At 41.0% G+C, this 12,601-nt stretch overlaps 2 protein-coding genes across 2 annotated transcripts in view; both read right to left on the bottom strand.

The window, feature by feature from the left end:
- The window catches only part of LOC121676626 (basigin-like), a 98,651-nt gene extending 86,912 nt beyond the window's left edge, over positions 1 to 11,739 (bottom strand). Inside the window, 1 exon segment of the mRNA XM_042053395.1 lies at positions 11,582 to 11,739. Coding sequence (XP_041909329.1) covers positions 11,582 to 11,739 — 158 coding nt within the window.
- ADRA2C (adrenoceptor alpha 2C) lies at positions 11,209 to 12,595 on the bottom strand. The gene has a single exon (XM_042053550.1). The coding sequence runs from the start codon at positions 12,506 to 12,508 to the stop codon at positions 11,822 to 11,824; it is 687 nt and encodes a 228-aa protein (XP_041909484.1). The 5' UTR covers positions 12,509 to 12,595; the 3' UTR covers positions 11,209 to 11,821.
- Between the last annotated feature and the right edge of the window lie 6 nt (positions 12,596 to 12,601).

Genomic DNA, 12,601 nt, shown 5'->3' on the forward strand with positions numbered 1-12,601 from the left:
GCGGGTTTCCCGAGCTCGCTCCGGAGCGCCCCCTGCAGCCGCGGGGGAACCATCGCACCTGCCCTGCTCACCGGGAGCCGCCAGCGCCCCTGCCGGCTGCGAGCGGAACTGCACCCGAGGGGAAATAGCCTGACAGCCGAGAAGGCTGGCACTGGGTTTGTGACTGCTGTTACTGCCATAGTTGTTGTTGTTTTGTTTGACTGGTTATATACATATATATATATAGTAAAGAACTGTTATTCCTATTTCCCACATCTTCGCCTAAAGGCTCTTGATTTCAAAATAGAATAACTTGGAGGGAAAAGGGGTTATATCTGCCACTTCAAGGGGGCCTCTGCCTTCCTTAGCAGACACCTGTCTTTCAAAACCGAGACAACCACAGACAGCGAGAGGTTTCTGCACTGAATGTTTACAAATAATAGGAATGTAAGGAAAGCAACAAAATATAAGGCAAAAGATTTCATCCAGAAATTGTTCTGGCCTTTAGATGAAATCATAGAATTATTTAGGTTGGAAAAGACCCTTGAGTCCAACTATTAACTCAGCACTGCTGAGTCCACCACTGAACCATGTCCCTAAGTGCCACATCTACACCTCTTTTAAATTCTTCCAGGGTGGTGACTCAACTGCTTCCCTGGGCAGGCTGTTCCAATGCTTGGTAGCCCTTTAGGTGAAGAAATTTTTCAGAATAGTCAGTCTAATAGTTGTTCCACTGGTGCAACTTGAGGACATCTCCTCTTGTCCCTTCACCTGTTACCTGGGAAAGGCGACTGACACATCCACTGAAAAAGGGTCAGTTCTATAATATCTTCTGTAGGTACATCAAATAGCAAACTCAAAGTTTTTAGAGGTACTTCAGTTGAGTTAGATATAAAAGCAGACATTGATGATGCATACTGCAACCATCACCACTTCAAGTCATTTAAAACAAAGCCAGAGGACAGATGAACTCCTTAGCGCATGGTACCTCTGTGACTATCTTCAAGTTTTTATTATAGAATGATCTAGGATCTTTATTATATAATGATCTAGGACTTCTGTAGCACTTTTTTGTTCATAACTTTCAAAAGTATTTATGAATGAAGTAATATTGTGAACATCCTGTGCATGAAAGATTCAAAGGTTCAAAGGCTCAAAGCATATAGCACTCTGGGCTAGAGACCAGCAATGGAACTAGATAAAAATCCTTGTCCAAGGCTTTATAATTTCTCCATTTGCTGTTAACTTTATAAAACAATGCTAAAACTTTTAGGCCCAGAAGTGACACCTTTACCTTACACCTTTATCAAAGGTTAAATAAAACTGCTGGGATTTATAAGTATTTTTGGAGTCACCATCATGACAGAAGAGAGTCTCAAAGGGCTTTCTGAACTTTCTTGAGCCAGGTGGAAGTGCAAATAATATCAGGTGCTTTTAAGATACACTGGAACTTTGTAAAAGCAGTGAAGATGGGCAGAAAGAAATGGGGTTGATAACTAAACAGAACAGCACATTTATCAGCTGTAGCAATGGGACCTCTATGCTGTTGATCCCATGAACAAGCTTAGGGAGGAACAAATGTAGCCTGTGGCTTCATCATGCTGTTGATTCACCTCTGCCTCACCCACGTGGGCTTCAGCTGCCTCAGTGATGTCCACAGACCAGAGACTCCAGCAAGCAGCTGCTCACACCTTGCGGCAGATTTGGCCCCAGGAATCTTGTTTCTTTCTTGAGGGGACACAGAGAGGAATTATATACTTTATGTTGTACTTCTTCAAGCTGCATCAAGGATTACAATGGTATTTTATGAGCATTTTCTGTCCCTGTGATATATTTAGTGGCAATCAAATAACAAACCTTATAACTTACAATAACAAGTATAACAAAGCTTATAACTAATATACAACTGTATTGCCATGCCATACATTAGCATCTGCATTGTAGTCCTGCAGAAACATTACTGGCATTTTGAAAGGAAGAAAAGGATTTTCAATTCCAGATGTGACTACATATTCATAAATCCTTCAGCTAGCCCCTGATCCTCTGAAATGGCACTTCTACAGAAAGGTCAGACACCTTCCATCCAAAAATGAATGAGGAATGAAGCAACATGTGTCATGCCAGAGATTTTCCAGTACTGAGGCTTTAACTAAAGTCTTCAGCTGTTACAGAAATACAGTCATTTCCTTGTTGTTTTCATCCCACCCACAGCAGCTATGGTGTGACTTGGTGCTTTACGAACTACATTCTTCACCGTTTCAGAGTCAATAGGTCAGAAAGACACATTTGACCTACTGGACATAAATGTAGTTTGTTTTACTTGGGAAAAACAAACAAACCTAAAGCAATATTTTGTCTGGAATTCTAAGGAAAATGCCTGTAAATACTTGTATGTGTATGTGCCTATACAGTGCTAAGAACTGGTGGGGAGTGGGATTTAGCAGGGGAGGGAACATGGTGTAGAGCTCTCTAGTTACTAAATTAATTTTAAACAGAAAAGGTTTGTGCCCTGGATCCAGCCAAATGTGTGTTAGACAGAATTTGCAGATATAAAAGTTCTAGAGAGCTAAAGATTCAAATGGCCTAAGGATTTGCCCACATATAGCGATATATGTGCATCTTTCTGTAGAATATAATTTTGATCCTATCCAGATATTAGGACCTTTCTTTTGTTTATTACTGGGAAGAAACAGGTCTCAGAATCATAGGCTAATTCAGGTTGGAAGGGACCTCAGAATGCCTCAAGTCCAGTCTCAGGCTCAAAGCAGGGTCACCTGTGAGGCCAGACCAGGTTACTCAGGGCATTATCCACTTGCGTCTTGAAAACCTCTGAGGACAGACAGTACAGCTTTTCTGGGCAAATGAGATATTTTATTAAATAACACATGAAACCTCAGCTATAAGTCAATGCATTGAGTTAATTGAGACAATGAAATGGTTAATTTGCATCCTAAATTCCTAATGTCTCTTTAATATGTTTATTCCTATTTTTTTTCTGCCTTGGCGAAGTAGAAAAGGAAAAGCTATTTTTGTAGTCCTGTAAAATACCTTCTGCCGATTTCTCCTCTGAAGAAGGAGGAAAAAGAGAACAATTTCTGTGACTAATTAATAGTAACTTTTACCCAGCAGAAATCTATTTAACACACAAAATGTTATGACACTTTTTGAAAACATTGTAGCCTGAGGGCAGCCTCAACCTATGTGACCATCAGTTATCCCTAGCTGGAAATGGCAGAATTAGGTAAGAATGAATTGCTGCTGAGGTCCCTTTTCAGGTTCCTTTTCCTTTCACATTTTCTATGCATGACTACATTTTTAAAAAATTACTTTTACTCCTTTTTTTTTTTTTTTTTCTTTAAGACTAGATTTGGGGACAATCCCACTCCTTATTGTGAAAAGTATGAGTTTGACAGACATTGACTGGCACTTCTGAAGGTGGTAAACACTGTCAGGAACCCTCCTCTGTAGAAAACATACACCTGGAACTCAAGTTCCCTCTATAGTCATAATTTTGCTTGAGAAATATACACAGAGTAGCCCCAAATGTTTGTTCCCAACAGTATTTCCAGTTAGGGCATTCATCATGCCTAGTGTTGGAATCGTGTGTGCTATTTCTTGACTCTTAAACATTTATTTTTCATTGAGTTTCCAGGTAATTTCTGTATTATTGAAGATAGAGGTTCAGTAACCTCAAGGGAGACGATCTTCAAAGTCTGAGAAAAGTCTGATCTAGTGATCCAAACTGTATCCTGAGAGACCTGCACTAAAAGAAATGGGACATATGAAAGATCCCCGGGGTTATAATTTTTTCTTTTTTTAAAAATTTACCTGAATTTGAGCCTTAACACGTAAATAAGATTGGCTGTATCAATGGACTAGTTTGGGGGGATCTTCGGTCTTTTTTTTTTTTATTGTATTTATGATTTCTGTACTTTGCCAGGAGTACAGAAAAAGTCCACCCCTCTGGGGTATAAGTCATAGGTCAGTTATGCCCTGAGGGTACTTGTTCAACACACAATAAATACAAGAATCTAGAAATGGTAGTGTGAATCCAGCACTAGTGAATAAAACCACAGAGTCCTTAAAGATATGGCAGCAATATCAGTGCTTCCCTACAAACTGGAGGTAGTGCCTTCTTTTTTCCTTATTCTGCAATATCCAAACTGCATGAACTCCCTACCAGATGGGGACAAGCAAAGGAGAAACACATTGAGTTTGTGTATCCTGATGGGATTTGTGTGCAAGTTCTGTGGGCCTATGGCAGTCACAGAGGCAGAAGCAGAACTTTAGAGCACAGGTGGGATTTTATACACTGGAGTTAGCAGGGCCCTGACAATCAATAGTGGGTTTGCAACTGGAAAGATCCACATAAAACAGAAGGTTTTTACAATACACCTACCTAAATGCCATTAATCTTTTAGTTTCTCATCAGATAAAAGGGCATGGCAGTCACTCCTTAATGCATAAAGGCACTGACAAAGTATAACAAGTTATGAAGCACTTAGATACTGTGATAATGGAGCTGAGCTGAGTGTCCGTAAACCTAGGGGCCTGAGCTGCCAGGGCCCAGGAGCCTGGAAGTCTCGGCTTCCCGGCACCTCACCCAGCAGTCTGCCCAGGAGCCAGGCAGCCAAGCCAGTGAGCAGTCTGGCCCCCAGAAACTGATTAAAGGTCTCCTGGTTTCCATTATACATGGGGTAAAACAGACACATTCTTTAAAGAACAATCAGATTTCATCAAAATGCATTCTTTTTTTTACAGGAAAACATGCCATCCAGGAATCTTTAATCACTTCTATTGCTTATTGTGTTCTTAAAAAAACACAGCATGTTTCTCTGATGTACCATGTGTCAGATCCAAAGCAGCATCTGATGGATTGACTAAAAGTCTCCCTTTAATTACCTGCAGAAATTGCTGCTGATGTAAACAAATCAGTGCCAACCTTAGGGAATGCACGTTTATAGACACTTTGAAACTCTGCACACAGGCATTTATTGGCAATAAAACAGTGTGGCTTGGAGTCAGTCAAGAACTTGCAGTAACTCCTGTTACTCCAGGTGCTCATATATGGCACAGCACCACATGGAAGCACCTCACGGGGTGTCTTCTGGAGAACCCTCCCAGCACAGCTGAGAGGAGGAAGGTGTCATGTACCCTTTGTACACTGAGGCATTCGATGGAAAGGCACAGCAAGCACGGGCTGTGCACAGCAGTCAGATTGAAAGCAAGGGGTAATCTAAAGGGTGCAAAAAGGGATCAGAAAGGCAAAGTGAGAGTGTCTGCTATAATGTGAAATGATTCAATAAGCATGTTTTCATTCTCTAATCTTTGCTGGACACTTGAAATTGCTCCTCTCAGTGCAGCTGCAAGGCCCAACAGAACAGCTCCACACACTGCACCAAATCTGATCAGAGGCATGCCAGAGTAGGTGGTCTCAGATAGGGCATCCCCACCAGAGACAAAATTAAGCCTTTTTCTTAGTTCAGCTGTGGTGTTTTCTTTTAAAATTTACCTGGAGTGGCTGGGGTTTTTCAGGATTTCTAATATTCCTCCAAGTATTTGACATGTGTTTGCTTTCCAGATAGAGAACGTCTTTGTGGAACAAGAGTGTTAGTCTACTGAAAGATAAAAAGCTCGATCAAATAAAACATTTATGTGCCAAAAGAAAAGGCATTTTAGCTGCATCACCTATATAAATAGTCTATCAGTGAAAGCACTCAGTGAGGAAGTGGGAGACCTCAGTATTAATTTCTTACTCCAGCAGATGAGGTTGAAAGGGATGGTGTGCTGAAAATGTTCCACTACAGAGCAAATAATTTGCAATGCTGGGTCAAAGGCATAGAGAACAAAACCAAGAGAAGCATGTCCCTGCAGCCTAGGGTGACCCTCTCATTTAAGTGCTGTACCTCTTGGAACCAGTCAGGTTACCCTGATCCGTGTCACTTACTAGACCTACTTCTAGCAGCCTGCTTTTTAATGTATTAGAGGAGACTTAACAGAGTTAATGGAGGCAAATATGAATCCTCATTTTATTGCTGTTGTCAACAGGGTGAGCAGGTTTCTCTGTCAGCACAGAGCTATCAGGAAAGAGCATCATGCAAAATGAATGACTGCTGTTCACAAAAATGCTGAAACACGACTAATTGATTTTGATGTAGCAGGCACCTACATTTCATTTGTGTCCTTTACATTCAGGATCTTTAATAAAGCATTTTTGTTAAGGGAAGTACATATAGACAAATTGAATTAAGTGCTGGTCTACTTTTCATTAGATTTTTCAAAGTGTAGTAAAGAAAATTGCTTTACAGCAGGAGGCTACTTATTGACAGAAAAGCTCTTTTTTTTTCTAGAGTAAACAGTATCATCGGTGTAGTCTATTTAAAATAAGCTTCTGCAGTTTTGCATGAATTTCTGTTTTACAAAAGAAGGAAAGGGGTTGGGGGAAGAAAGACTGGTATCATGGTAAGATGTTAGGTCAGGACTCAGACACCAGGTTTTATTATCTACTATTTTCCATGCCTCTCTGTCTTTTTTTCTGTAAGATATTGACAATCCTTCTCTACCTTATCAACTGTTGCACAATTGAATTAAAAAATGTTTGGGATAGTGAAGAACATGTGCCAGAGGGGAGATAAACTGCTTAAAATGTCTTCTGTCACACTCTAAGGGCTGCCACTTCGAACAAAGGCAATGTACCAACTGTAGGTATTTCCTTAGTTCAGATCAAGTGTGATAGTCACTGTGAGTTGAAGACACCTCAGCCTTTCCCAGAAAACCCAGTAACAGTTATCAGCCCACTGGAGGACTGGGCAGCTGGCATAAAGATCTGAACAAGACTCTGAGCCATTTGCCACTTTTTGTTTCCTTGAGAAGCAGTATTTGTACTGTTTCCATGTTTTCTACCTCCCTAATTACTTAGGAGTTCAAAGTGATTGGTACCCACAAAATTGAAGCCAGCTCTCTTGTCAGAATAGGATCTAGGTATATTTTTCAATATACCTGTGACTCTTCAAACTGCTGATTATTCCTTTCTCACATGACTTAAGTGTCCAACTCTCCTACTTCTGCCCTGAAACAGACATGTGCAGGATGTATAATATGAACTGATGCTTTCTGCTAAAACTAGACTATATTCAGTGCAGCATTATTGATGCTACATAGCCTTTGGGTCCAAGTGCCAAACTGTATTTTTGGCTTAATTTCAAGGACAAGGGACAAATTAAAGCTTGGTGTTGAACACTGAAGTGAGCAATCCTATCTCTGCTTTCTCCTGTGTCATCTTTTGTGTGGCCCACCTGACCCACAGATCTGGAAGACAAATTTACATTCCCTATTGATTTCCTCCACTGTACTGGTCTACAGTAGAAAGAAGGCACGGAAATATTAATTCCCTCAGTTTGTGGGTAGCCATTTCCTCATGCACTGTTCCCCCTCCAAATTAAGGCTTTTTCTCTGAAGCGTCTAGTTACTTTCTGCTCACCAACAAGGTCATAATGAGCAACCATAAAAACAAACTCACGATAGCATCTGGTCTTCCTTTTGCACAGCTTGTAGATATTCTCTCCTTCTTGAAAGCAGTCATAGTTTAAGGTCAGAACATTGTCCTGAAATGCATTTCATTACCAACAGTTCCTACAAAATCCTTACAATTCTCAGATGCGGTTCTAGCCAATACCAACCCTCACAGACCAACAGTTTTCTTCTCTGAAAAACAGATGCAATCACATCATGCTCTTCATGCAGCTTATACTGAAAATATACAGCAGGGTTTGTTCCCCTGGTTATATAGTCAAAAAAACCTTAATTCACATCTTCTATGGGTTTGAACGGTAGTCAAGAGTTAAGCAGAGAGGATTGTGTACCTTCTGTTCTACATTTACACACAAATGTTTGCTTAAATTCCTCGGGCACACTTACTAAAAAAGAGGCAATGTTTAAGGAAGCTCCTAAAGTCCTTCCCCACAGTGATTATCTTTCTGATTCACAAGTAAATTCCGCTCAAGTTTTCTCGGATTACTCACAAAGGATGATACAGGCCAATGTGTGCAAAGCTGCATGTAGACTTTCACCTCAGATCTGCTTGTCAGAAATCACCAGTGCTCTTGCAGCGACATGACTCTTCTGAACAGAGATTGCACAGAGCAACAAGGGCCTGATTCTTATTTCAGACAATGATTTAAAGCTGTGATCCTGTCAAATCTCCTATTTATAAGGCCCCTTCCATCTGTCTCAAGCCCTGAAGAGGCTAATTCTGCATTTCTCACTCATGCAAAACTCCCACAGAGGTGGCTGAAGGACAGCAGCACTGAGTTCCCATTCCAGCTAAGTTACACTGTTCGTATTTCAATACCCAACCAAAAGCAGCACTGTCCAAAAAATTGGTTTTGAAAATGAAACATCAACTTCTCACTTATGAGTGACAGAAATTTTGCTTCATGGTGAAATGAGAAAATGAAGGGTTAAAGATCAGGTACTTGTTAAAATCGATATGGCTTAGTAGAAATATTTAATTCTTCTACAACATAAGAGAGTGAGTGTTTCAACCAGTTTATCATGTCTGATCAAGGAAACAATTCAGCACATTTTAAACATATTGTCTCCCTTTTTCTTAAGCGAAGAACTATTTTTCTCCTGTATATGCTATTAGCCAACTTACAGTTGAAGCACAATCACAGTGTGAGTAGCAGAGCTGAAAACTTTTCATGAAAAGTTAACACCACAATATGTTACAAATTCCAGTCTTCAGCTATTACAAGTAATAAGAGAACACTGTATTTTAAAAAAGTAAATCAGCCCCATTTTACTAGAAGCCTATTCAGTAGTTACATTAAAAACAATTTTATAGAAATCCTGTATTCACTAATTTAGAGGGAAATGCACTTAAAAGGGGTGTAAACTGCACATCTTTATTGATGAATATTAGGTTTTATTTATGTCAGAAGAAATAAGATCCTCTTGAGGCATTGAATCAGATGAGTAACTGTGATAATAAAAATTAAAACCATAGAAATACCCTGGTTTTAACTATGTTGCTGCACATAGATATTCAGTATCTGCATCAATCCCTTCTAAACATTCGGAAGTGCAAAACAAAATAGAAACATTATTTCTTTAATGTTCATAATGACCACAGAACACTTTTACTGCAAAGAACTTACTTTTAAGGCACATCAGTCATTCCATATATATTTTATGTTCACTAAACTCTGACTGTCACTTAAATTTCATTTCCATAGACTGCTTGAATTCTAAAGAATTTTTCAAGGAAAGAAAAAAGGGGAAGGACTGTGTTTACAGGCTACAAAGCTCATTTCGAAAGCAGTGCAACAGTGAAACCACTGTGAGTCTGCAGACTGCAAAACCCCTCTAAAGGAGCATTAAGTGACAAAAGCAGACCTTCATTTGGCAGGAACAGGTACCTCTAATGAAGCCATCCAGGAGCTCAGAGGTAGTAGCCAGGTACCATATGTTGCTTTGGTTGCTCTGGTGATTACATAGTTTCTTCAGAGTAAACAAACCTGAACTTTTTAGCTACATTGTTACCTACAAATAATGTGAGTTTGTTTCAGCTCTTCTTGATGTAACATTAATAAGAACTCTCCATTTTGCAAAAGAGAAATGGCTTGTAATTTCCTCCTCTCAGTTGCTATTTTTATCTCTCCTTTATCTCAGGTATGCATTTGCACCAAACCATTTGTTATTTAAACAAAGCTCAAATCTTTTCACACTCTGGGCCTTATTTCAAGACAGCATCTGATAAGTTACGGATTTAGAACTTTGAAAATATCTCAGTTGTTTCTTTAGCAAAACCAAGCAAACTTCTAATGCATTTGGTGCAATCATCTAGTCCCTACTTCAGCAGAACTCCCACTTGAATTTGAGTTAAATTGTCTATTGAAGGAACACCAGAACCTCAGTCACTGACAGTCTCCTTTTCCAGGGTTAAGTGACCCAAATGCTTATTATGAAAAACTGATGAAATAAAGTGATTGCTCTCTTCTTTTTCCTTATGCTACAGAGATTTCAAGAGAAGAGAGGCTACAGTCACCTCCCAGATAGAACAGAGGGAGTAAAGAAGGGGATATCTGATGATTCTCCGATATAGATTCAATTCTGCTGTTTTAAGAAGACTGTCATATGTGATTAGATTTAATTCTTTTTTTTTTTCCAAGAACCGTTTGCTGTGGAAAGGTTCATTTGAGGCAGATGCCAAATCCTGCTGCCTATGGAAGGAGTGATAAACATAGAAAGGAGCAGTATTTGCTCCACAAACAGAAAACACACCTTGCAGCCGCACAGCTGAAGAAGGAATGTAAATGCTCAGCTCACTCTTACACATGGTATGCATTCAGTGATGAATGTACAGACACCAGTCCCTGTCTCTCATTTCCTTTACTGCAGTTTATGACATTTTATAAACCCATGGGAAATACAGTTTGCTTTAATAACTTTTCAAACTATTCTCCCCTCTTCTGCCCCTCCTCCCAACAAAATCCTCTAAAACCATAAGCTAGAAATGCAAACAGAAGAAGGGAAAGCAAGCAACATTAACACTAAAGGTTTAAAACAGCTGCACCTCCTTTCAAGATTTGTTCACATACTCCACTGACAATCTGCAATGTATGCTTCTCATTAAAAAATAAATATAAAGGATTTAGTTGCTCTAAGACTGTAAATATGAAGGATTTAAAGACATTAGTAGTGGGGTGATTGCTCCTTCTCTGAAAACCTGCATATCAGAACGCCTTCAACTGAGAATGAGGAGCATGCATCCAGCCCTGAGTTTAGCCTTTGAAGGGAGACTTAAGAAAAGGGGAGGAAAAGTTCCCCTGGGCACATTGAAGTGGAAACTTGATTTTTTTTTTTTTCTTTTTTTTTAATCTCAAAAAATGTTAGGCGAGTTGATCAGAATGATTTCTTTTTTTTTTTTTTTTTTCACTATCTGCTCCAGGACAGCAAGGTCCTTAGGTCACTGATGTGAGCAGGATGGAGCAGCAATTTACTGCCTGATGATCCAGCAGGAGGAAATGAGGTCATGGGGTATATGTGCTCCTTTTATGCTTCATGAAAAAATGTGAGACTCCCAGGTTTCTCCCACTGAATAATCAAAACCTGTGGGAAGATAGGAAAAATATTTCCTATCCAGCTCTATAGGCAAAGACCCCTCCAAAGGAAAAGAAAACCCCATGCTTTGACTTCATCCCTTGTGCAAAATCATGATTCAAAAGGTTTTAACAGTACAAAGGTTTATTTAGAAAAGAGTTTGGATTGTTCTTTAGGGTTTTTTTGGCAAACATTTAAATCCTTTCATAACTTAAAACACTGTCAGTGCTTGGTACTTTGCACTTTCCTTCCCCACATAAGCAGTAAAAGCCAATTTCTTACTTACAAATCCACCATGGGCCCCAGCTGCCCTATTTATACTTGAATCTCCACTACCACTGCCACTTAACCCTTTCCTCTTGATGTCTCTTTTTGTTTTCCCACAAAATTCCAGAGCCCCTGAATGCTCACTGCCTCCCAAACTCTGTGTCTCAGCCTGTTTTCCTCTGCAGGTTCCCAGTGCCCTCCATCAGGGTTCAATCACTCCCTCCCCATTTACCCCTCCACACTCCAGCACTGCTCCCCCAGCACCATGTCACCATTCTGTACCACAGTGAATGCCCTCAGCTTCCCCGACACCATCCCTGTCCCCCACAGCATCAACCTGCTCCAGAGAGGGGGCGAGCCCTCTTCCTTCTCCCTAAGCCCAAGCCCCATGTTCTCTTCCCTCCCTTCTTTTCCAGCACTGAGCCTTCTCTTTTAACTCTACTCCTGCTGGAGGCAAATCCATCCCTCCGGCTCAATGCCGGAAGTTCTTCTTCTTCTTCTTAAAAAGAATGTGTTTAAAGGACCTGCGGAAATCCTGGTTGAAGATGGTGTAGATGACTGGGTTGAGGGAGCTATTGCAATACCCAATCCAGAAGAAGAACTTGAAGAGAGTCTCAGGGACCTCACATGCCTCCCGGCAAATACCATAGAGGCTGTAGCTGAAGAAAAAAGGGAACCAGCAAACTACAAAGACCCCCATGACCACTGCCAGCACAAAAGTGAAGCGCTTCTCCCGGGCCTGGGCAACTTTCTTACGGCAGATGCTGCTACGCTTCCGGCGGCGGCGATATGAGAAGAACTGCATGGAGCGATTGCTGGCACGGGATAGACGGCTACTGGAGTGCTTGGAGGAGTATGAGTAGGAGAAGGACTGGCTCTTGCTTTTGCGGCGATGCTCCTCCCGGCTCCGCCTCCGCCTGCTCTCTGAGGTGCTGCTCTCCTCCAGCTCAATGTCCTCCAGCTCAGAGGCTTTGCGCCAGTGGTGCACTGAATAATGTCCATTCTCTCCCAGCTGCATTCTCAGGGACGTGCAGCCGCCGGCAGCGCGGCTCAAGCCGTTCTCAGTCTGGGAGGACCCCTCTGGCATTGTACGCTTCTCAGAGAGGGTCCTGGTCCTTAGCTTGGCCACGCGGTAGATGCGGATATAGACCAACACCATGATGAGGCAGGGGGCAAAGAAAGAGCCAATGCAAGAAGAAAGGATGTACCATGTCTCGTCATTGAGCTTGCACTGGGGAAAGACATCTCCTTC

Source organism: Corvus kubaryi, unplaced genomic scaffold (genome assembly GCF_017639235.1).
Source record: "Corvus kubaryi isolate FWS band 111438036 unplaced genomic scaffold, C.kubaryi_AGA036_p1.0 split1-131, whole genome shotgun sequence".
Lineage (NCBI taxonomy): Eukaryota > Metazoa > Chordata > Aves > Passeriformes > Corvidae > Corvus > Corvus kubaryi.